General features: G+C 39.3%; 2 protein-coding genes across 2 annotated transcripts in view; one reads left to right on the top strand and one right to left on the bottom strand.

Annotated features, from left to right (window-relative positions):
* Nucleotides 1–11,302, top strand: part of ATP10D (ATPase phospholipid transporting 10D (putative)) — a 29,356-nt gene extending 18,054 nt beyond the window's left edge. The window contains exons 15-22 of the mRNA XM_058024383.1: nucleotides 428–737; nucleotides 1,310–1,386; nucleotides 1,917–2,042; nucleotides 2,433–2,633; nucleotides 5,185–5,265; nucleotides 5,520–5,624; nucleotides 6,957–7,144; nucleotides 9,142–11,302. Of these exons, the coding sequence (XP_057880366.1) occupies nucleotides 428–737; nucleotides 1,310–1,386; nucleotides 1,917–2,042; nucleotides 2,433–2,633; nucleotides 5,185–5,265; nucleotides 5,520–5,624; nucleotides 6,957–7,144; nucleotides 9,142–9,499 (1,446 nt within the window). The 3' untranslated portion in view covers nucleotides 9,500–11,302. The remainder of the gene's footprint in view (nucleotides 1–427; nucleotides 738–1,309; nucleotides 1,387–1,916; nucleotides 2,043–2,432; nucleotides 2,634–5,184; nucleotides 5,266–5,519; nucleotides 5,625–6,956; nucleotides 7,145–9,141) is intronic.
* A 3,520-nt stretch (nucleotides 11,303–14,822) lies between these two features.
* CORIN (corin, serine peptidase) overlaps nucleotides 14,823–25,910 on the bottom strand; it is a 115,914-nt gene continuing 104,826 nt past the window's right edge. The window contains exons 18-22 of the mRNA XM_058024979.1: nucleotides 24,754–24,803; nucleotides 23,092–23,266; nucleotides 19,137–19,408; nucleotides 17,476–17,609; nucleotides 14,823–17,026 (exon numbers count right to left, since the gene is read on the bottom strand). Of these exons, the coding sequence (XP_057880962.1) occupies nucleotides 16,844–17,026; nucleotides 17,476–17,609; nucleotides 19,137–19,408; nucleotides 23,092–23,266; nucleotides 24,754–24,803 (814 nt within the window). The 3' untranslated portion in view covers nucleotides 14,823–16,843. The remainder of the gene's footprint in view (nucleotides 17,027–17,475; nucleotides 17,610–19,136; nucleotides 19,409–23,091; nucleotides 23,267–24,753; nucleotides 24,804–25,910) is intronic.

The following is a 25,910-nucleotide window of genomic DNA, read 5'->3' as shown; positions in this document are numbered from 1 at the left end:
GTTCCTCAGTAATTCATGGCAGCTCACCTGTAAGGTGATATGAAGAGCACTTTTGGCTTTGCATGCCAGACAAAAGAAACAGAGAGCAAAAGTTTTATCAAAGCTGTATTTATATTACAGAATTCTTTGTGGTTGCTCTTCCTGCTAATTTGTGAAAGTCTTCTGGCTTGCATAGGTTTTTCTCTCTTCTCTTAGTGCAATACCCAAGCAAATCTGCTCAAGCAAAGTTTATCACACTTTCATTAACAGCAGTCTACATCTTTTGTGATTTTAAAGGGGTATTCAGCCTCTTGTCTGAGCCTTTCAAGATAAATACTATACAAGGACAGCATTTGACATTTTCCCCATATGTACTTTATGAGTTAAAAAAAGGGAGGCAGACTACAAACAGAATTTCATAAGATGCCTTTCTCTTGTCTTTTATTAGGATGCCTGTGCCTTGGTAATGAGCAAAATTTTAGAAGATATCCAGAAGAATGCTTTTGTCAAAAAAAACCACAGTGAGAAACTTGGAAATGTCTCTGCAAGTCCCTCCACCCAAGCTCAAGGGTTCAATTCAGGCCTGGTTATTGATGGAAGGACTTTAGAGCATGTCCTTCATGACAGCCTACAGAATATTTTCTTGGAACTCACAGAAAAATGTCGGGCTGTAGTCTGTTGCCAAGCCACACCACTGCAGAAGAGTGTCCTGGTTCAACTGGTGCGAAATAAGCTAAAGGCAATGACGTTAGCTGTAGGTGAGTCTTGTGGTTATCATCCCTTCTCTGAAAAGAAGTAGAAGCCAGTTTCTTCTCTTGTATATTTTGTTAATGTCTGTCACAAAATTTATTTTATGAGCAAGGTAATCCTTTGAATTGTAGTTGTGTCTGATGTGAGATGATGCCTGTCTTCTGAAGTAGCAAATTCAGTCTATAAACTTAGGTCAGTATAAAGCAGTAAGAACAGCCTGACTCATTGTTATGAACTATGCAAAGCAGCAAGTGAGAGCAATTTTTTTTCCATCATAACCACCCAAAATTAGGAGGCGGAGGGGAGATGACTGGCTGTGATTTAAAGCACTCATATTTTGTGGTGCATCATGCCAGCTAAATTCTGACAGATGGAACATCTATGATCTATTTGGAGAACATAGCTCCGTTCAGTTGTGTGTTCCACTTACTAGTCCTGTTTTCCATAGTGTTTTTCAGTGTTGACCATAAAAAGGTATTTCTCTGAACTCTCTGGTGTTTGTATTTGTCTTTTCATGCCACCTCCATAGCAATGTGATAGCCAGCCAAGCTAGTTTTGATTTTTCCTCTTTTCTCTGTAGGTGATGGTGCCAATGATGTCAGTATGATCCAGGTGGCTGACACTGGTGTGGGAATATCTGGCCAGGAAGGCATGCAGGTAGCGTATCCAAAGACAGCTGCAAATGATGTCAGGTTCCATTTTAAATCAGTTCAGAATGTACTCTGGAGACCCAATAGCTCCACAGTCTGTTCCCTTACATGGGCAAAACTTTGCAGCCTGAGCCTCACACCCCGTCCTCAGCATTCCACCAGGAGCAATCAGAAGCTGAATGCCACAGGTCAAGCTTCAAACAATAGTTTGCTGCCTGTCAGCGAGCTCCATATTCCTCATGTCCTGCAGGGAAATGAGCAGCCTAAGTGTCAGTGATTTCTATGCAGTGATTTATTGTGTGGTAAGAATGATGACAGCCATATTCCTGCCTGCTCTGTTGGACTGAGCTCTGTATGTTAGTTGTAAAGTCTTGTATGGAAGGGGATATCTGAGGGAGGATAACCTGGCAAGCACTATGTATAAAAAATTGTAAAATAAAAATTTCCAGCAGTTGGTAAGTTGCTTGGTTGTCGGTATCTGAAGCTTGTTTTTAACAGTTTGGTTATAGCATATCCTTTTCTTCTTGTGTGTCACAGGCTGTGATGGCAAGTGACTTTGCAATCCCTCAGTTTAGACACCTCAGGAAGCTGCTGCTTGTCCATGGTCACTGGTGTTATACAAGACTTACCAACATGGTGCTTTACTTCTTCTACAAGAACGTGGTATGTAGCTGTCCCATTCTAGGAGAATTTTGCGTATTTTTGAGCACTGTTAGGTTTAGTGAGACTTTTATTTTCTTTTTTCTCTTCCTATTGTGAATGGTTTCAAAAAGCATGTGTCAAACAATTCAGTTTCTCATTTGTCTGCAGAGGCCAGAGGCTCTTATTTCTTGGACTAAATTTCCCAGTCAAAGCCATTGTTTGATTTCATGAAACAGTGGGTGAGGGGCACTACTAATATGGTGGCAGCACAACTGTTTCAGCAAGTCATGTGTGATTTTTAAATGTTTCCACAGTTTACTATAACCAGACCTAAGACCTACCAGTTTTTCTCTTGTTTTTAAAGCATTTGTCAATGGCTAAAATTTCATCATGTCATCTTTGGCTTTTCAGACCTATGTGAATCTCCTGTTTTGGTACCAGTTTTTCTGCGGGTTTTCAGGCACTTCAATGACTGACTACTGGATCTTGATTCTTTTCAATCTCCTTTTTACATCGGTGCCACCCATCATTTATGGTGTCTTGGACAAAGATATATCTGCAGAGATACTCATGGAACTCCCACAGCTTTACACAATGAGCCAGAAATCTGTGGTAGGTTACAGAGTGCTTGGCCTGAAGCAAATTGAAATGGTCAGCATTTGAGCCATTTCTGCCTTTCTTTTATGTTTCATCTCAGATAAACATTGTTTTAAATTACTTTCTCTGTTAGGAAATGTCAAGGCCTGTGCAATATGTGCACAAATAAAAACCTGGTTTTCAAAAGATTTTTTAGGGTCTTTTCAGTAATAGACCCAATCTTATCAGACATTTGGATGATAAAAGAAATTCAAGACTTTGGGTAAAGGGATGTACTAGACAAACATTGTTACCAGCATGTTTATTTCATTCATTGTGTCAGCTGTCCACATTCTTCCTCAAACTGGGAGTTGTTTGAACAAGATAAGGGCACTCTGTATACTCTATTTTTTTTCTTTGTCATGTAAAGATCTCAACTGACAAAGAACCATAGCAGATTAATTTCAAATAATCCTCAAAGAACTTCTGTCAGTCAGGGTACTTTTCACCCTACAGGTATGTTCTGAAATTTGCCTTCCCATGTGAAAACACTATACATGATACTGGTCTGTCAGTAATTTCTGTCCAAACTTTTAGCACAGAAAACCAGAGGGAGTGGGACAGTAGTTTATAAGTCAAAATTATATAACTCAGTGAGTTTTTTCCTGATTTCTGCTTTGCTTAGCATGAAATCTAGCATAATTTTAAATTTATATTTCTAAATATTTAATAATTAAAATAATATCTTTGTTATAACAATTGAAGGCAGAGACATACTGAGCCTGAGACAAAATAGGTACTAATAGTCCAGAAAGAAGACACACTGACTATATGAGTCACCTAAAACTCAACATTTTCTTTATGATCAGATCCTACAATATCATTAGAAGGCATTTCTTTACCATTATTTCCACAATGCCCTTAATAACATGCTTGAACTTTTGGTCAGCCCTGCTGTGGTCAGGCAGTTGGATCACATAATCCCTTCCAAATGAAATATTTTATTTTGTTCTATTCTACTTTATTCTAACAAATACTACTAAAAAAAAGAGCTACAACGTGTTGTGTGCTAGCGTTGTCTCATTTATTATAACCTAGTAGAAGTTTAGGTCTGGTCTAGAAGGGAAAGAAGGTTATACACTGAATGGACAAATTGTTTACTTGTTTGTAGACTTCTACTTTTCTTTTTATATACACTTAAATACTTTATGTTTCTTGGTTTACAGTACTTTTGAAACACAAAGTATTCTTTAGGTACCAATCCAAACCTGTGTAGATTGGCTTGAGCAGGTCTGTGCTTTGTCAGTCAAAGAATTTTGTTTAAATAAATGTTGCAAGGCCTCATTATTTGTTTTGATCTTTAGGATATGTACAATGCAGTGATCTGAGCTGAGATGTAGGTTTTGAAGCAACTTAATCAGAATTACTGCATTGCATAATATATTTTCTTCTTTTCCTTTTTATTCCCTTATCTTCTGTTAGTTTTTTGTCTTTTGTCCATCTCATCATTCCTTGCTCTGTGGTTAGAGTTATTATCATTTCCTTTCGTGCATGGAAGCACATGGAAATAATTGCTTGGACTTAAATACAGCATCGAAAAAAGAGAAGTGCTTTAAAAGATGCAGTAAGATGCAACATCACAATATTGCACCATGACATCATGAGTGTAGAGCTTTGTATAAACCATAAAAAATAATGGAACAGTAAATGGGATTCATCTTTAGTAGATTAAAATACTTTCCTGAAAGGCAAATAAGTTTTCCACATCACTTTCAGACAGTGGTTCAGTTCTTAAAAAAGGGATGACAAGCTCTTTGGAAAAACCCATCTCTCCAGTAATCATAGAGGACATCCTGGATGATTGAGCTTCTGACCTCTGTGTCTCACCTCAGTGCCTGAAGGAATGGGACATAGCTGAGCCTGAGCACAGGCAGCTATGGTTTCCTAGGTGGTTGATCTGTCATAGCAATCTGCTGCTGCTGCTGAGGGAAAGTGTCTTATTCCCTTCTCCTTTTTTTCTTCCTGTTCCCTCTTCATCCATGTAGTTAAACTGTTTTCCTAGTGCCAGTTATCCCATCAGGTCCTCCCAGGAGCTGATTTAACTCACTAAAAAAATCAATGTGTTATTCCAGCAGAAAAGTGAGTTGGTTTCTCACATCTCATGAGTTAAATTAGCTCACAGAGGAGTCCCATCCACACAGAAGAGTCAGACAGCACACATAACAAAAAGAGATGGAGATAGAAGAAGGTGGGACTTGGTATTCAGTGATGGCAAGCTGCAGGGTACTTCCCTGTCCATCAGCCCCCTCCCCTCCCTGGGACTCAGCTGAGGCTCTGGTGCATCCATTCTGATAGGAACAGCTGCAGGATCAGAGTTCCCAGAGCTGGCTGCTGATTGAAATACTGAATGTTAGTGTGGAGGGAGATCTTTGTTCTAATAACTGTAACACAAAAGATGCCTTTTTCACTTGGAAACTAACTGGAATTACTTCTGTAGATAATCCTTCCCCAGATCCGAATTAATGCTAGTTAAGGATGCAGCAATTTGTTCAATTTGTTACAATGCCATTATGTTTTTCTCTTACAGGCTTACTTGCCTTCAGCTTTCTGGATAACCTTGCTGGATGCTTTTTACCAAAGTCTCGTTTGCTTTTTTGTGCCTTACTTTGTAAGTGCTGGCTACAGAATATATTTATACATTTTGACTCACTTAAAACCTAAGCAAATTAGAGAATAGAATGAAGTATTTGATTTTTACTTCCTTAGTATATCCATGGTATATGAATGTATACTAAGATCATAATTGGAACAGAACTGAACTGTGTATGTACAAATATGTATGCTATTGAAGTTATTCATGCCACTTCATGTTAGGACTGTATATAAAGAATATTTGACACTGACCACTGTCTTCCTTTACAGACTTACTGTGGCTCAGACATAGACATTTTTTCTTTTGGAAACCCCATAAACACAGCAGCACTCTTCATTATGCTGTTACACCTGCTCATTGAGTGCAAATCTGTGGTGAGTACTTTGTTTCCCAAAGAGTATATTCCTTACAGAGTATGTACATACAGCTTTCAGTAAAATTAAAGGGAAGAGAGGTCTTCAAATACAAAACAGAATAAGTATGAAAGGGTCAAACCCTAAATATTGTATTTATGTGGTCATGTGAGCTCTCCTAACGCATCTGTCATTGGAACCAATAGAAATATGACTAAAATTAACAAAACTGGTCCTCAGAATTATTTTTTAATAGTGAAATGATCCTGCTTTCTTTTAAAGTAGGGTGGTTTGAGGGATGTTGAATCCCCCAAGCTACCCTACTTTTACCAGTTTTGCAAATGGTCAAAAATCCACCAGTGATCTGCTGAAACTTCTTTGGTTTGCAAAGTTTGCATCTCAAAGACAACAGTGTAAATTGCTGAATTTGAATGCTTGGAATTGATTTTCTCTGTGGCCAGGATAAACAGCTCAGAGGTGTATTTTGATGCCAGAAGTGGAAAACCAGTATGCTAAGAAACATTATTTCAGTTTTCAAGTCTGCACAGCTAAAGCATCTGCCTTAGCTTGGATAAATCTAGAGTACTTACAAGGGTAATACTTGGGGGTTTGGCTTAATTTTAAAGAAAATACAATAATGGGTACAGTAGAAGAACACTTATTAATCAATTTTGGGTTTTCTTTGACTTTTTAGAAGTATTTTTAGGATTGTTTTGTAGTGGATGAAACGTCAAGTTGTGATTGTCTTTTCACTGTTCTTTTGAGAGTATGACAGCCATAATTAAAATGTCTTTATTGAGAATATATATATATAGCATGAGTGTATTCACACTCTGATTAGAGAACTTAAATGTGTTTTGTTTGGCATTTTTTAATGTTGACAGGCTGTAAGAACAGTGACAATGTTGTTTTCTTAGTAGCTGCTATGGCCATTTAGGTGTAAAATTACAGAAAAACTCCAGTGTAGAAAGGTAACCAACGTCTCAAGCAAGATATATAAAGGTGGTGTCATGTGAAGATCTCACCTCCATTTGCTTCAGAAAGCTTTCTCTGCTACCAGTGAATGAGGTAGTAATCTGAGGCAAATGTCTTTCACAAAAGAATGAAAAGCTATGAATTTATGAGAATTTTAAGACATTAAATGTCTGGAACACCTGTATACTGTAGAAGGAAGGCTCCATTCTTTCTGGATTGTTTTGTATGAAATTAGGAATATTATCTGAACAGATGTATCCTCTGTTACATTCAACAGCTGCCCTTGGAGGAAAAGTGTATATGTTCATGTAAATACAGACATAACAGTCTTTTTGTTTTACAGCTTAAATCTAATTTCTTTCCTTGCTGGAATTGCAGACATGGATACATGCAGTAGTTATAGTTGGCAGCATGCTATTTTACTTTGTGTTCACTCTGGCTGTTGGAGCAACCTACAAAACCCACAACCCACAATCAGACTTTTACTGGATCATGGAAAAGCACATGACAGACCCAGTATTTTACTTAGTTTGCCTCCTGACTACTTGCATTGCTCTGCTACCCAGGTGAGTTTCTGTTATGAAATTATAGATTACTGATGTTACCAAAATTAGTTTTCTGTGAGTCAGTGATGTTATGAAACTCTGGCTAGCTCTTTCCTCCCTAGCATCCCACAGTAAAAATGAAGATTTCAGTAATTTATTAAACCAAGATATGTGAGGACAACTTTTTAGTTCCATTTAGTTCTCCAAGCAAATTTCAGTAATAAAAATTTTCTTTTGTGACTTATATAATATTAATTATTGTCTTTGGAGGGCAAAGAAACAGTAATTTTTGTAATCACAGAGTTCATAATTAAATATACATATCAGTTACATTAGTGACAAGAGTTGGACATGTACTATATATAGACAAAGAAATACTGTGCTTAGTCTGTGTTACTTTGTGAAATGATTTTCTGTTTGAAATTTATGTGATGAATATGTACAAGAGTATTTAGAGTGAAGAATGCATGTACAGGCTTCTTTGTGGGTTGGAAAAATGCTGACTAGATTCACAAGGGGTCTTGATATTTTTTTTGTCTCACTGAAGTTCAAGTTTAATAATTAATTCACCCTGGAAGGGCAGTAGTATTGGGTGGAGGTGGAAGACTCCAGTATGGTGAGCAGGGAGACACCTGAATGAGCCAACAGAGCAAACCAAACCACGTGAAAGCCAGTGAAAGAGACTTCATCAAACCTTCCCTTTGGCTTTCTTTCGTAGCCACAGCTATCTTCATTTCACTGCCTGAGCATGAACTCAAGTCTGTAGCCTACAGTGAAGTGCCTCCAGTGCTAATTACTCATTGTTCTGTGTTGTGTCTCTTTCTTTCCCTCTTACATCATTTCAGAAAGAATGAGACTTTAAATTGAATTGCACAGACAGTTACTGAGAAGAGTTGAGGAGATAAGTGCTGTCTCCTGCTCACCTGATGTAATTTAATGTCATTAGACACAGTCTGAGCACAGTTTCTGGATCAAGTGCTGTAGTACAGGCTGCATAAGTTATCAGTCCTGCTGGCAGAGCCATGCCTGCAGATGCCTGCAATGGCCACCAAGTATTAAGTCCTGTTTGAACATCTCTGATCTGTGTCTCAAGCGTGTCATCAAGAGTTTTAGTGCACTCACTGGGGATTATGACTGATCTGATCTGACTGATGATGGCTTTGGCTCACACTTCAGCAGAATGACAAACCATGAAGTGCAAGAAACACGTGATTTTCTGTCCCTGCTCTCAGCTTGGTTCAGGTGGTGACAGTAGAGCCTTTTCTTTCACACACAGTAAATCTCCTCTACATGACAAATTATTAGATAAAGGCTGTTCTGAGACCTTTTGGTAGGGCTGTAGAGAGCCAAGGCAGGATAAAGGTTTCAGCTTGGTGGCTACTTCCAGTGTGTGGCTGTTGAATTTTGAAGATGGCAATGGTTTTCATGGTGAACTAAAGGCAAACTGTTTAGAAATTGCTTAAGTCAAAAGTACTCTCCCTGTGTCAACAGGGAATGAGAAGATTTATAGCTGTTGTGGCTAATTTCAGCTTTTCTACTGCAGTGATTTGAAGCAGAAGTACCTGTTATGGGACAACTGCTGTCACATGCATGTTTTTTTCCAATGTTTATTTCTGATATCATCCTTTGTATGGTCCTGAAAAGCCTCCACCCATGGGCATTGTGAAACCAGGGGGTCCTCTGCAGCTTCTGGCATGAGGGAGTGAGATTGGGGCTTCCACTGGAGGTTTAAAGAAGTTCTCTTATGGAAGGACAGACATTGGATGCCCTGTTGCCTGAAAATCCACTGCAAAAATCTGTGATTTAAACCAACCTAAATTGCCAGTTAAGTCAGTTCTCATATCATAGAATTATAGAATGGCCTGTGTTGGAAGAGACCTTAAAGATCACCTAGTTCTAGTCCAAGAACTAGGTTTGGCTTCAGGGCTACTTGAATGGTGTTTGGTTTCCTTTAGTCACTGGAAACAGTTTTGGGGTTTCTTTTAAACTGCTTATTTGTAACTGTGTTTATTTTGTAGGTATTTGATAAGAGTTCTCCAAGGAACACTGTTTCCATCTCCGGTGTTGAGAGCCAAGTGCCTTGTCAGACTGTCCCCCAAGGAGCAGATGAAAGAAATTAAGAGATGGAAAGATGAGTGCAATGTGAATTATAGGGTGGAGCTCCAGCCTACTTCTGTGCCGTCCAGCTCAGCTGCAGGTGCTTTATCAGAGGAAGAAAGAACTGACAGTGTTTTGCCAGCATCTAAAACACCTTTTCAGACCTGTTCAAGAGATAGGTTATTAAAGAACACCTCCTTCTTACCAGACATTCAGGATGAGTCTGGGAGTACAAGTGGCTTGAACTCTGAAGAGACTGAATTTACCAAAGGGAAATAATACATTTACATTTGGTGGCAATAGATCATGTGCCAAAGTCTCTGTGTGTGCTTCTGAAAAGGGCAGCAGTGCTGTAACTCCAGCACACAGAGCAGTTTTGAGTTCTGTTTTGTGTGAAGAAGATGCTTTACTGTATTTTACAAAGTTAGAATGCTAGCTGGTTAAAGACAGGAGTAGTAACTGCTGATTTCTGCCATGCTGTGGTTTTGTTTTCTTCAGCCAAGGTAGATGACAAACACATTTCCTTAAAAGCTTGTTTGTAAGACTTTGCTGTAATTTATTAAGATATTCACAGTCTAAATGTCTGAATTATTTTTTATATTTCTTCACACACTAGACTTTGCATACTGCTTATTTCTTGTATGCAACATTGCATAACACCTCGTGGTGTTATGGACAGTGCATTGCATGAATGTGGATTCACAGAGTGCAGTTGAGGTAAGTCAGCCTGCTCCCTTACACTGTGCCCCAGAACCCTAGCATGCCCTGGCATTCATCAGTTGCTGAAGAATGAAGTAAGCTACAGGGCTGGGATGTTGTGTTACTGGTTGGCTTGTTTCAAGACTTTTTATTACATGTTGTAGTGTGTGTAGACAGTAATTTATGTAAGCACTGTAGTCCACTTTGTTCACCAGGCTCTTGCATGGGCCATCTCCCTGCTGGACAAACACAATTTTAACCATAAGAGGGAAGCCCAAGTGAGACATATGTAACATGGCTCCCTCACTGCCTTCTTCACATAAAGAGCAAACCCTAAGTGCAGCCTTTTGTTTTCCATGTCAGGTCATTCTCCAGGTGTGTCACTCCATTTTGACTCCATGTGCCATTTCACGTTGTCTGCCACCAAAATGGACTTTTTTCCTACTTCACCCAATTCAGATGTTGGCTGGCTGTCTTTTCTCTAAACTACCTCATGCCTGTACTGCAAAATTGTCAGCCAGCAGCAGTGAGGAGCTCCAGTCTGTCTTCAGGTCTTCTCTTACAAATAGCAGCTTTTAGCTGGTAACATCACTCTTCTTCACTCTCGGGTGCTTTAAAATTTCTCCAAGCTTTTATAATAATCAGCTTATGTGTCTCTAAAGGCTGCTCAAAAGAATGCATCTTGCATTGCATGTCTCACATTTAAGTGCTGTTGTTCATCTGTCTTCCAAGATAGACGAGTCCTGCCCTCTGCCAGTTTTCCGCTGCTCACACACTGCACAAAAAGTGGCTGAGGTGCATGTGGCAGCTTCTAGATTCCAGACTCTAAAATACTGCCTCCTTTTTACTTCCATTCCCAAAAAGTTACATGGACAATTTAGAGAGGAGCTTAGGAAATCTGTTTGTATTCACTAGCACCTGTTGAAATAAACAATTTCCTCAAACTGTAGCTGCTAATGAATTATTAGTGCTGAGCCCATTTTTTAGTTCTGTTACTTTCTCAGACTTTTCTGTTTTCAAATTGCCCAGATTTGTGTGCTTATTTTTAGGCACCATGTTTCAGGCCAGGGCTCTGCTTTCTAATTGAACCATGAGCTTTCCACATCAATGATCAACATTACATATTCCACATCTTTTAAGATCTCTGAAAGAATTTAAACAAACGCTGTGAGGTCTGGACAGCTGCTGCTATACAGGGCAGATATTGAGGGCATGCTGAGTTCATTCAAATGCCAGTCACCACATGTAACCAAATGTTTAAAACAGCTCTGTGTTCAAAAGGTAGAATGTAATTAGGACTGACTCTATCCCTAGTGTAAGTGAGGGGAGAAAGAGAAAATGTAGTTTTTTTAGCCTGTAGAAGAAAAGTAGTGGAAGGAGAAAGTGATGACAGCCATTTCTGAATTTTTTTTTTTTTTAGTTCGGTTCAACATATGATAAAATGTTTTTGGTAGGTTCTAACATAAAGAAGAGGCCTTTGAAGTGACCGCAGACATTCAAACTCCAAGAGATCATGTTGTTTTGGGTTACTTTTTCAGATGTTTATCTGAAACATCCTTCTTGCTGTGGGGAGGCATCTTGCTATGAGCATACTCCAAATTTCCCAAGTGGAACATCTCCGCTTTCTCTTCAAGAAATGAGAGCTGCAAGGCTGCAAGTTGTGCAGGGAGACAAGCTGGTACTGGGGCAGAATCACACAGGAAGAGAGTTACTGGGATGAAGTGAAATCATCTACTCTGCTCCACAATCCCAAGGCAGGCTCAGCTCCACCCTTGTCCTTCCTAGTGGATGTTATCCTGATGTAAAGAACTCCAGAGAAACAAGCAGTGCTCTCCTGCCCTCAAATAGTGGGTTTTTTTTTTCATTATCTGACCTGAATGTTTCTTCTGCACTTTAAATCCATGGCCTCTCTGCACCTGTGGCCAGTGAGAGGAGACTGGTCCATGTTTTACAGGTCTCCAACTCTATGACTGAGGTATGTTGAACTTTGATGGGGGGGCTCCAGCATTTCCAGTGACCTGAGGGAGTGCAGGCCTCAGCTCTGTCCCCCCTGCCTGTGCGAATAAGAGTTTGGGGACAGCACCGGCCTGTGACCTGCCCTCTTGCTGCCTCTGCTGCAGAAGCACAACCTACCAGCAGATTTGACAGGTAGATGATCATTTACTGTCAGGAGTTTGCATTTTTTCATACAAAAGCTGTAAGTAAGATCAGAGTAAGATCAGAAGTAAAACCTTCTGACTAAGCCATGGCATCAAAATAATGACATGAAGAAATATGAGTGGGAGTCATCTGTTAGACCCAGCACCAGCTCCATGATGGACATTTAAATTGCTATTATGTGACTCTTTAGAAGCCTCAGCACTCCATTACTCACAACTTAGTGCAGTGAGGCTTTCAGGACACTGATCCTCTCTGCTGAGATTGTAAATGCTTTTGTACCACTTGAAGTAGTGAAAAGTAACACACGTGTGTGTGTGTGTGTGTGTGTGTTTATTGCATATTGGTACTCCATATTGATTAAAACTGCCCTCTACAGTTGTATTTTATTAGAGGATTTCAACAAGCAGTCTGGGTCATAACATAATTATCTGTTGGGTAAAACTTGCTTTGGGGGTTGGATTGGGTTTTATTTTTGTTTGACTGTTAAGTTTTTTTGGTGTGGTGGTTGGGTTTGTTGGGTTTTTTTGTGGTGGACAAACAGAAGAAATAGCTGAAGGCATTTGCTGTGATTACTTGCTGTCTTTTATTGAAAGGGAGATGAGGGTCATGAGTCTTTAGGAAAAGCTTTAAAATATTAATTGGCCATAACTAAAGTAGTGCCAAATGAAGGGTAGAAACACATTGCACTCCCTGTGCTTCTCAACAGTTCAATGTTCCCTTTATTATTTTTTTTAGCACTGAAAACACTGCAATCACCTGCTTGCTTCTCCACTTAGGCACAGCAAAATCTGACTTTTCCATTTTGAAAATAAGCTTTTTAAGAGCATCTCACAGGTGCCTTCCACATGTCATGAAAGGAAGCACAGCATTTACACTTCTTTAATATGAAAACAAACCAAAAGAACCACCTTCAACTGCCCCAAACTTTACAGCTACATCTAGAACAGCCTTAACTCTGATTTTGATGTGCAGTGTTTGACTTACAGAAGAAAGTACATGCTTTAAATTTTTTTTCTTTCTCAGCAACCACACCTGTGCTAAAGATTTGTGGGTGGCAGTCAGCCACAGCCTTTGCTGAGTATTCTGGCAGCACAGTGAGCTTTGGTCTGTTCCTGGGGCACTGTTTGAGCTGATGTTTAGCCTGAGCTGTGTTTTCCACAGCCCCACTGGCTGCAGCACAAGGCTGAGGACTGGCTGAGGACCAGCTAAAGCAGAGAACCGACTGCTCCCACCAGCCCTGGCTCTTGGCCAAGGCTGATGGGCAACTTCCAAATGTGACTGTCTTAACAATGTTCCCATAGATGAATTTCAGTGTGAATTTTGTATTATTTGTTGTTATGTTACTCTTACCCTCATGGTCCTGGCTTCCTTATTGCAGTGGAAAGGTAAATTTTAACAGTGTTAAGCTTCTGTCTGCTTATTATTTTGATTTCAGCATGTGTACCATGTTGTTGAAATTCTGTGTACAACTTATAAGAGATTTTTTATTTAAAACTAACTGCATTCCAGAGCAAAATTATAGAACAAAATGTGTTCAGATTGCAGCTTTAATTTTTCAGATTTCTAAGTTCGCAGTAGTTGTCTGCAGCAGTATTCCTATTAATATTCTGTATTGGAAGCATACACACAGAAAAAACTAGAAGTTCTACAGTGGTGGTAGTGCCAGAATCTCCACAAGAACTGCAGTACTAATAGGGCTGCTAAAAAAGGTCAGCTAAGGATTCAGAAATGCCTTTTGAAGGCTATTTTTGGCATTGTTGCTAAAGTTGTAACTTTTTACCTCCATATTATCATTTAGTCCCTCTAAAGATTAAAACACATGTTCAACAGAAGTTATTTGGAAAATGACTGTAAATTTTTATTAGTACAACTAGAAAGAAACATGTTGGCTTAACTGAGAGTGGCACTGCTTCCATTTGGAGATACAGCTGTGGTAGAAGCAAAACCAACAAACGTTACCTTACAACGAGGCTACACTGTGGGACAAACAGCGTAACTGTGATCACAGCCATTGTTCAGCACACAGGAAAAGGCTTGAGACAGTGGAAGGAGGAGCACGTTTGCCTATTTCATGTGCACACATAAAAAACCTCGTATAAAAATACATCTATAAAATTACAAATCTCCTCTTTACATGGAATGTTGTGTCAGACACAGTCATGGGAAAGGATAAGAGTGCTCCCTCCTAGAGCCATCTGGGATGGGGTTCAGCCTGGAATTTCTTCAGACTGATCCCATATAGGACAGGCCTGGACCTTATGTTTAAGCAAGCCTCTACTTCATTTCCTGGGAGGGACTCTGGAAACTGGTGGAAGGTCAAATCCAGGTAACTAAAATGTGTAGTTACATGTTATCATTTGGTAATGCTAATATCTACATGAATGACTTATGTATTCTGGTGCTTTACAAAATTCAAAGCTGCTAACCACAGACCATATCTGGTGGAGAGCAGCCAGGCTGGGTTGCTTATTCTGGAGCAGCACCTCTTTGGAAAACACACTGGCCAGAACCTGTCTGACACCAGCCAGCTGGCTCTAACAACCACTGGGCCACCCACACCTCAGGGAACTCCTGAACCAGCTCCAGGACTCAGAACTTCTCTGCTCTACAGCCACAGAGATCCCAGCCCCAGAGGAAAGCTGAATGAGAACTGAGCTCCAGCCTCCATGTCCTTGAGGCAAAGACATCAATAACCTGCTTCAGCTGTAATCTACTTGCACTAGATAAACATGGTCACAGAAGAGTATTTTAAGTGTTATATCCCTAAGATACTAAAAAACCCCAACACTCAAACCTAGCGAAGCCTCAAAGAGTTTTCCTTCTGAGCATGAAACAGTGACTGAGTAATCACTTCAATAGTTTCAGAATCCATAACATAAATATTGAGTATTTATTAATATTCATGTCTACAGCGCAGTCTAGTGTCACTAATGTTCTAATGTTAGCAATGTTTAAGGAGAAGATATGGAGAGAAGAAATAAACCTTCACAAAAGCAATAGATCTGTGGAGATGAGTTGCAACATGATTCATAGTACCTGAAATGTCCATGTGTTAGGTCTTTTTTATGCATGTTTTCACATGCAGCAGTCAGTCATGCTATTGACAAGGCCCTGCCTTGCTGTCATGGGGCCGTGCCAGAGGTAGCAGAGATGATTATTATGTGCCTTAGGCTGGATTCACAGGGGACCAGGCACAGCACTGAAAACACAAATTTTAAATGCATTGTTCCCCAGTGGAATTTGTCTTGTAGTCCTCAGATTCCCAACTCGTCCTGTTGTAGCCTCCTAAAAGCTGATAGCTGTGCAGGACATGATCTACACCAGTTGATAGGACATACTTCCCCTCTAGCACCATAAAAAGGTGCCAAGCTCCATCATAATCTTTTTCAACCAGATTCTCTTGGAGTTAAGTAGAGTTAAGGCTCAGTGTCTTACTACTGCACAGAGCACTCCACATCTGGCTACCAAGCACTTGAGCTGGGCTCCTCGAGCCTTTGCTGGTGAAGCTGTTGTACTTTGCATCTGGTATTTCTAATACTCATTTCAACAGAAGCCAAGTCTTCCATCAAACTCTTTCTGCTTTTTTCCTTTTCCCAAATGTTTTATCTTGCCGTCAAAATTAAACTTTAAATGCAAGGTACAAGAAGAGACCTATAAAAATTACCCAGTTCCCCAATATTGTGACAGTGACCACACTGCATCTATTGCATTTTAAATCTGCATTTTCCATGTCTCACAAGATGTCCAAACTAGCTGACTCTAGGAGGGAAAACCATTGCAGTGGTATTGCCAACCCTCTTAGGTTTTTAGAGGGCTGGAGATGGTCAGTGCATGCTTTGTACGCTGAACACACGATACAGTGTGAGGGGGAAAGCCAGTGGGGCACAGGTTTGATAAATACACTGCTCAGTGTAGTGCTGCTGAGACATGGGTGTTTCCTAGACACATTAGGACGTTGGAAGCTTCAGAAGATTAAGTGCTAGAGGCTGTCCACAGAGTCTGAACAATAAAGTTTTGGTCTCTAGTGCCTCTACTGGCAGTTATGGGTCTGTGGGCCTACTGGTTCCTGCATCACCCCAGAGAGATGCCCAGTCTGGCTCTGGGAACAGAAGCTGTGGAATGAGGACAGTACAGGGGTATGCCTATGCAAATGAACCACCCTGAGGGACAAAATGCACTCGCTCAGGCATGCCAGGAGCATATGGCTACACACCTTTGGAGATGTGCACGTGTGCTTTGATGTGTCCTGTGCCACATGGATGTACAAACCCATCAATCTCTTCCTCCAGCATGTGGTATGCCCCTGTCAGAGTTGTCCTTGTGAATGTACGTCCTGCAGGGCCACATGAATGCACAAAGTTCCTTCCTCATCACAAGAAGTGAGTGAAAATGCATGTGCTACTAACTGAATAGTATTAAAATAGGTTATTTTAAAAAGTTCTTCTAGTCTGTGCTACTGCTTAGTTTTAATAGCTGAAAGGCAGAAAGTGGTTGATTCTTTTCTTTTAAGCTTTTTGCAGTGTTTAGAATAGCACCACAACACAGTTAAAAGAAAAGTCAAAAGGATTATTAATTCTACCACAAAGTATATTCACGAGCAGAGGATTTACCAGTAACATACACTGCATATTCCATTGCTCCACAACAAGAATAGACAGAGCTTGAAACTCCTTTTCACAGAGTTTCTGGACTGCAAAACCTTCAGTGTTGAAGTGCTGATTCCTTTTTTCTTCTGTCTGTCAGCATAATCCTTACCATCTGGAGTTAGTTTAGCAGAAAGGTGTGGATATATATTTGTCTTTCAATCCACTCAATAAAATGTGACACGTTACTGTAAACTCCAGGTCCCAAAACCTTGGAAAAGCAGACAGAGCCCCAGGATGTTAAACCAAACAGAGTCCAGCGCCCGGCAGTATGCTCGCACACAAGTGGTCCTCCACTGTCACCCTGCAACAGGAAAGTTAAAATCACTCTATTACACACGTGGCCAGCACTCATCATTAAAGCTGTATCACATTTCCCACAGCCACTTGCCTTTAGCAAATAACTCAGCTGTAAAAACCTGCTGAACTGTGTAGCCACACGCAGCATTACCAGTATTTATTACCCATTACATTTGTACAAAAAATAACCTGCAAAAGGCTCATAAAAATTAAAAATTTAACTAATAAAGATAAACCCTAGAGTCTTCAAGCAGCATTTCAGTAGCATGAAGATAAGTTCTTTACACCAATATTAACAATAATAGTAATGATAAAAGTTGGGTTCAAGTATATAAATAGACAGCTGTCATTCCTAGAATACATAAAGTATGCTACACCTAATTAACATCACAGTATTTTTATTTCTAAAAGCAATTTTGTTTCTGGAAACTTTCTCCTTACAGAGAAGCCTACCATGCAAGAGTCCACGGTGCCAGATTCGTAGCCTGCACACAGCATCCTGCTGGTGATGATTTTCATGTCAAAATATGACTGGCATTGCTCTAAGGAAATTATGCGAACCTCTCCTTCTTGAAGCTTGAAAGGCACTGAAAAACAGAATTAGGTGTTTACTATACACAAATTCACAAATACTTACCTATTATGACTCCATGAGGTATGACAAACATTTCCACTGGGATATATTATAAATATTGCTCTCTATATATGTATCAAATGTAAGGAGCACTATGTGTTGCATTCTGGAGAAGGACTAAGCACACAAGGACTGGTGTGACATTTGCTGTTTATTGAGCATTCACACCTTGACATGCTGCAATTTGTGACTTACAAGATGGGGGCAGTAGTGGCTAGAAAATGGTAATGTGGGAGAAGTGGACAATAGGTTTGACTCACTGTTCCAGGGTAGGACCTCCCTGTTTCTTGGTGTCTGTCATGGTAAAACTTGGTAATAATCAGAACTATTTTGGCTATGTTTGGATAAATTTGACTTACAGAATGTACCAGAACAGGAAATCAGGATCTGAACCTAATGAAATTATTGTAATATGTTCAAGAGACAATAAAAGACTTCTTCCTAGTCCAAGCAACTTAATGAGCTCAAATTCTAATCAAATTTGTTCAACCTAAATGCTATGTAGCCACAGTGGGTTTTGATGCTTCCTAGCATAAAACCTTTAAAAATCAACTCTGACCACATTAGAGAACATAAAACTATTTACCAGTCTGCAAAAAGAACTGTCAGAGTTTTTCTCCTGACATCAAGTAGAGATATTTTAGATGGGTAGAGATGCCAGTAAACAGCTTACCATTCCCATATCCAGTTCAATTTGTACCTCATCTAAACTGGCCACTACAACTGAAGTTCCACTGAAGCAATACAGAAAGAAAGATTTCCTTACCCAATGTATGGAAAAGCCATCCCTAGTAATTACTATAATAATAGCAAAGGCAGAAACACAATGGCTAGTGCACTAAAAGTGTTGGAGCCAGACTAATTTGCATACTCTTCATGCAGAATTATTTTACCTGACCAAAGATTTACATAACACAACAGTTCTTGACAAGGATTGTGGCAGCCCCAAAACAAGAAAACACACTAACCTATTCAGAGGTACAAAAACAACACTTGTGATTGTGGAATAAATTGTCCCACAAGTATGAAATGATTCATGACCCTGTTCCTCCAGCCTCTATGCCAGTGCTTCCAGTGTCCCCAGCCTTCTCTGAACTGAGAGGGTTTCTGAAGAGGTGCTACCTTTGCAATACTGTTCTGACCGCAACTTAGACGGGTAAAGTCATAACTAACGTGGGGGACTTTCTTGATAGAAGTTTCCAGATCCTCAATCTTTTTAAAAATCAAGTCAGTGTCTAAGTAAGTATTACGGAGCATAAATTGAGGCTGCTGCTTGAAAAAGCTAGGCTATAGTCACAGCTTGATCCCTTCAAGAGTAGTTACACTTCCCCATTATTTACTAAGATCCAGTAATAGTATAAATGGACAAAAGTTTGTAACATTATCACTTATTGGATTAACTCAGTAGAAGCTTCACAAGTTTTTCAAAAGTCACAGAAATACTCTTACTTTTCAAAAGTCACAGAAACATTGAGCTTACTTTTGTTGCCCATGTGTCCCCAGCCTGTGATGTAGCAGTAGGTGTCTGGCTGAACCAACTGGTTCTTGCTGGGCAAGCAGACAGGTCTCACATAGCTTGTCTCGTTGATGTCCTCATCGAGTTCCACAATGCTGATATCATAGTCTACAACTGCTCTGTTGTAGCGTGGATGGAGGATGATGGTCCTCACTAGTCGGGTCTGCATGAAACTTGATGGATGATCAAGATTGCTAATCCCAAACACCACTTTCCAGACAGCTGCACTTTCTCTCCTTTGTAAAAAAAAAAAAAAAAGAAAAGAAAAAAAAAAAGAAAAAAAAAAGTGAAATTTCAGTCAAGGTTTTTCTTTTTCTTTTAAGCTAAAATACCCAAGATATTTTTTTCTCCCTTTTTGTACACTACACTTTGCAAAGCATGCAAATACTACAAGAAGAAAACAGATATTTATGCATTATTTCTTACAGCAAAGATCTGAGCAACAGAATTCAATGCTTTTAACTTCCCTCCTGCTTGCAATCAAACACATTAAAGCTCACTCCCTCAGAAGATATGTAACCATCTATTAGTTGTTCTATTAAAGGCTGTCAAAGTCATCCCTTGGATCCTTCCCAGCGTTAGTTGCTCACACGCTCACTGGTGGGCACACGCAGATTTTGCTGGGGTGAGAATATTTTTCAGTAGTCTGCTGCTGACAGCAGTTAAGCCTCGCTGAAAACCCTAAGGAGTCTCAAATAAGCAATTTTATTGTGTAAATTAAATGGTTTTGATAGCCATGGTAAAAAACCCTTATTTATTCAGCATTCAGTCTGTGCCAAGTACTTTATATGCCTAAGATCAAAGGTTACTTTGACTCTTAAATTTTTTTGAGACTTTTTTGGTAAACATACAAGACCACAAAGCAGTGATACATATGATACAGGAGGGAACACTGAACTATTGTTTGTTGAGACACATCAGAAAAGCCTAGATTTTATGGAAGGCTTCGAGGCTGTAATCTCTCTGTCCTAACTGGTCGCAGGATTAGTTGTGGGTTCTTTGTGGTTTCCAATTGGTCTGTGATGCTAAAAGCTCTCCAAAAAGTCACCTTTTTTCACAACTGCTGAAAGACAATTCATGTAACTAAGCACCTTTGACAGGACTGAAGCGTATTCAAAGCAGTGCAAGTAAAAGCATGCGAAATTTCAGCTTTTTGATAGTGCTCAAGAGGATTTTAATTTCTGTAATTTGTAAAGAAATTCAGTTGCTGAATCAAGACTATGTTTTTCTTAAGAGTTAGATGAACATTCTGGCATTTAAGACTGTAAGGATCATTTTAGCATCATGATCAATTCATGAGCTGCTCCATAAAGTTACAGAAATGAAGTACTGAGCATATTTATATGCTATTGTGTTCATGACCATTGTAAAGTAGCATTGCCTAGAGAAATAAGTAGTCAGCCAGAATGCATTGTCCTACACATTAAAAAAATCTCTAAATGTTTTGGTTACTTTAATGTAAGGCATTTCAAAATGGTCTTGACAAAACTCAAGGGGGACTATAATAAGAAAACTTGCAAACAACAAAATGTTAATGCAGCCCTTTTTATTTATGCCCTCTACAAGAATTCATGGCTATTTGTATTGTTTTTATATGGTCCTTATGTTTTGTATTCCAAACTTCACATGAGTTTCACAAAATGGAGCATTTTGTATAAAGGACCAGAACATTTTAAAATCCTTTTATATTGATGTATTGTCTGGTTGGTTTGGGAAATTTTTAAAATACTTTGTGTAAAAAAAAATTGTGACAAAGAATGGTCTTGCTGATGATACTTAAGCTTACAAAAAAAAGTTCTTACAAATGAAGAATTTCAAGGTTTTGGCTTCTGGGTACATCCTCCCCAGTCTATTCAGAAAGGCAGAAGAGAAATAAGTCCATATAACTTCTCAGTCAATTATTAGACCAGAATATCTTAGTATCTTCAGGTCTTTAGAATATAAATGAGAAAGAAGTTATACTCTTAACTCACAGGGATATTATGCAGCTCTACATGAGGAGTAAATAAACAGCACAAAAATGTAGTGGCACTTTTTCTGCATTTGACAAAACTGGGAGAATTTTTACTTTATAATGTGACAGTTGCTTTGCTTATCTTTCAGTAATGAGAGGAATCTTATCCAGGAAATTCAACAGCAGTCCAATATTGCTGAACCTCTGTCTCACCCTTTATTTTAGATCACCAGGAAGTGTTCTTCCAAAGGATAGGAAATATTCCGGGAGTGTATTTAAAAATAGATGGAGAAGGAAGAGAAACTCCTTCTGGACCCAAAATCTGATAAAATACAGTACTCTTGTTTGTATTACACAGGTTTAGCAAACTGTTAGTTTAGAAGGACAAACACCAAAAAATTTAGTTTTTCAGAAATAAAAAAGACGAAAGTTTTACTGAAAAAGTGAATGACTAACACTATTAAGAAATATCAGTTCAAGAGAATCTTGCTTAATATAGAATTTCTGCTGCCTTAAACATAAAGAAAGTGTTTTGTGCAGTTTAAAATAATTTGCAGTTTAAAGCAGGATTAAGTAACCATATGCCAAAGAAGTACTTGCTAACTACAGCAGAAAACACCTGTTTAAATTATCTTTAGAAATTCAATTTAAAAAATTTGGTACATGATGAAATAAATCAGGTAATAAAGCTCCCTGTGAAATCTGTGGTTCATCAAAAAGAAATATTGGTTAGCACCAAAAAGTTGGCAATGATCAAAACAATTGCTAAGACATGTAAACACCCTCTGCACTCCAGACTGTCCTTCCACCATGGCCTCTGATACCAGGAGGCACTCAGCTGTTAATACTGACTTGTTAATTATTGCAATCCTAATGAAAGAGTGGGCTGCATAAAAAGAAAAGGCAGTGATTTCAATATGTCATTTGCACCATGAATAAATACTCAGTTTTTCTTTCTACCAGGGGCCACAGCATTTTTTCAGGGTCTTTTCTACACTGGTACAGAGGATGATTTTTAAACTCATGGCAGTTGTATGACAGCTATAGAATTAGTGCTTTGGTCTTCTTCCTTTTCCTGTTTCCTGCTAAAAGTCAGGGCATCTTCATTTAGCTTTCATCAGTAGACATGCCAGCAGAGAATAATAAAATGTGAAAACCTAAGCTGATGCCTGTTTGTACCTTTTACCTTCTTTTTAGTCTCCTAAATCCAGGTCTCTGTGACTGGCTGTTCTGCAAAGGTCTTTACCTCTTTACCTACACCCCATGTGTTTGCTAGAGGGAGAACTTGTAAATTCACACGTGCAATATGTGAAAAACACTAATCACTTGTTTTTAAAATTTTAAAAGTCTAATAGTAATAAAATGGTTATAAAAATAGTACTACAATTGGTGTAATAATAATTTGGACAATTTGAATTAGGACAATATGAGACAATAGAAACAAAGAGTAATGGATGTCGGGGTACCTTTCTCTGGGCAGCACAAGCCCAGAAAAGGACACACGTTAACAGAGGATTAACTCCTAAAAACAATAACTTGTTGCATATTCATACATTTCATACATAATGCATAAATTCTGTTCAAATACAGCATTCCTTCTGGTCATCGTCAACTTCTTCATAATCTTAACAGCGTTGTTCTGCCTGAGCAAGGCGGGAAGAAGTTTGTTTCTCCTGATAATAGAGGAATAAATTCTCTTTCTCTGAAAGATCTATGTGTCTTGTGACTGCTATCTCTGTGCAAGTCTTTTCTTTTAGAAAAGAAGTATCATACACAGCATAGTTTCTATTTTAACATTATGCTATAACTTAAAACTATACTTAACACACTACTTAAGAAAATTAACACAGCATTACTTTCTAACCCAACACACATAACATTCATTTCAACATTTGCGAAAAGCCGATCATAAAACAGGCATTTTTCACACAACGCGCGAGCAGCGAAACGTCAGAGCGCTCTCACCCCTCGAAGCAGTGAGCGACGGTCAGGACCCATCTGCGGGCGATGAGCACACAGCCGCAGACGTGCCCGCTGGGCTCGCTCTGCAGGGAGCACTGCCAGGGCCAGCGCCCCGGCCGGCTCGTGCGGCCCCCCAGGATCCTCTTGCTCATGCGGGCGGCGGGGCGGCGGCCGCACTCTGCGGGGACAGCGGCGTTAGTGGCACCGCGCTGGGCACGGCCCTTGACCTTGTCACAGCCCTGAAACGGCCTCATCCGCTGCACTGCTCAGGGTAACCACCAACCAAGGCAAATCACCAAACCAAAGCCTTTGGCACACACCTGTATCAAACACTGAGCCGCTTTTTGCATCCCTTTGGATCAAAGGATTTGCTCTCCGGTTATTAATTTTGCCTGAAATATTAACCAAGCCAAGTTTTGGAATCTTTACGTCCTTTCACTCCGATTTCCTGATGGATTTTTTTCCTTCTAGCTAGTGACATGTTTGGCCTACTTTGTATTATCCAGAATAATTGCTTCTGGAAATCTGCTCAGCTAATAATAAGGTTTTTCTTAAGTCAGGTGTGAGGTTAATGTCATGGTGTTTACTCAGCTACCCAGCAGAAAACTCACTTTGCCTGCAGAAATTACTGAATGAGAATATTTGAGATCTGAAGACATTCTAGTACTTCGTCCATTACACTTTACAAGCCACTTCCACTAGAAGTTACACCAGACTACCACCTGCCAGTTACTACTCTAAAAAAACCCTTCACTTTTGCTTCACTTTCTTTTTTGGATTTGAAAGACGCCAGGCTTGTTATTTATTGTTTATACTCAGTCTAATTTAGAGAACAAAAGAAGAGCACCAGTTTTTGCAACTAGCATCCCAAGGGAGGATATGCTGCCATTGCATGTATGAGGGAATTTAGTGCTGAAGAAATAAACTGGAGCAATGTTTTTTTGTACCTTATAATTCTTACTGTGTTCATTTAACTTCATAGAGTAAGCAACATATGTCAGCACAAAATACCTTCAATGAGATTTTTGAAAGCTCCTTTGAGCTTTTGCCTTTCTCTGACAAGTAGCAAATGTTTCGATTAGTTTCCCAAATTTAGCTGCTGTCTTGTAATTCCTTTTCCCTGACTCAACCTACTTCATAGTTCAAGTGTTCTTCAGCAAAGCTCTTCTTGTCTGTAGAACATGGTTTCACCAGAACATGGTTTCACCAGAGATGAAGAAATTTGCATTTTCAAACCACTTAAAATTGCCCAACCTGCTGTGCCAACAGACTTGGTCCATAACTTTCTGCTTCAGGTTCTTCTGTCCTCCTGAACTAAACAACTAGATCACAGCTTCAACTCCCAGGCAGACACTCTGCTAACAACTCTGCTGGTTAAGGATATTTCCAGCAGGAAGTTTTATCAAATTACCTTTTGAAACCTAACTGCTGACAGAATTCCTTTAGTCGTATCAGGAATGGGCTACCTTAACACACAGCATCCTAGTCAAAATATAAGAAAAGCTGATGAGACTGAGTAAAGTAGGGAAAAATAAACCAGTGCAAAATTAGATTTTGCAGAGGTGTAGTAAAAAATTCAGAATGACTCCACACTAAACATCTGCATTTTCAAAGTGATTTAACACATTTTGAAAAATACCTATTTTATAAGCACTTCTCTCTTACCTTCTTTAGTGCAAAAGAGAGCCACCTTGCTTCTGCTTTGACACGTCTGTCTAAATATTGAAACAAAACATGGTAGAAATCTCATTAATTGATTCATTTTGGTAATTTGAAAATCAGCACAGGTATTGTACTCATTGCTGTAATCCAGCTGTTAAAAATTCCCTCAAACTGTAAAAAGACAGTCAAGGAGCTTCTTATGCCAGATCATCCATGGCTTCCAGCATCTGCCTGAAGATAATTCAGAATATTAGTTCAGCTTTACAATACATTTCATGAATAGGTGTCATGTATTTTGCAGACTGCCTTGCTCCCTGGGCGTGGATCCAGCTCTGAGGTCAGCTGGGATGCACAGTCTGTCAAGTTCTTATTTACAGCACCTGAAAGCACAGATTGCCAGTCTCCTCTTCTTTACACTCAAAGGACAGGATTTTCTTTGAAATGCCTTTGCTAACAGATGATCTTTCATGGCCTAAGAGTTTGGCTATTTTAAAAGAATCCAGGAAATCTGCAGAAGGTATTAGAACAACAAGAACTTCTACTTTCTATTGAATATCTTCAGATAAGAGAGGGAAGAATTGATTTTTTTTGCCAAGGGAGGAGAAATCACAATTCAATCCAGCAAACACTGTTGCACAACTAGCTGATTGCCTTTTTATTTCCACAGTTTTTTCATTCCTACTGTGTACATGTTTTTCTGAGGCAGGTGCAGACCTGAATACACAGGTCATTTCTTTGCCAGGTAATTCTTTGCAGACTTTAATCCCAGCAGGTAGGCAGCATCTTTAAAACTGCAACCACCTAAAAAGAGGCTGCATTTCATGTTAAATCATAGATACTAATGTGGGCAAAACAACAGTGTCAGCCAGCCCACGAGATTACCTTGAATCTGGAATTTCACCAAACCTTTGTCCCTTACATTGCATATAACTCATTCATACACCGTAAGAATCGGTCTATTTCTCTTCCAGAAAACCCAGTTCAAAAAATTATTTTTCTAGAGATAGTAGAGATAGACAACCATTTTCAGGAAATTAAATTTTGTGCACAATTTTGACAGGCAAAGAAAATACATGGAATATAACTGAGACCAGCCATGCTCGTGTTTTACACTTGTTTTTTTTTACTTACCATTCAGCCAGCTCTAAAGAGAAAACTTT

The sequence above is a fragment of the Melospiza georgiana genome, chromosome 5 (genome assembly GCF_028018845.1).
Source record: "Melospiza georgiana isolate bMelGeo1 chromosome 5, bMelGeo1.pri, whole genome shotgun sequence".
Lineage (NCBI taxonomy): Eukaryota > Metazoa > Chordata > Aves > Passeriformes > Passerellidae > Melospiza > Melospiza georgiana.
Note: the sequence above shows the minus strand (reverse complement) of the source record. Positions and strands in the feature narration are given on the sequence as shown.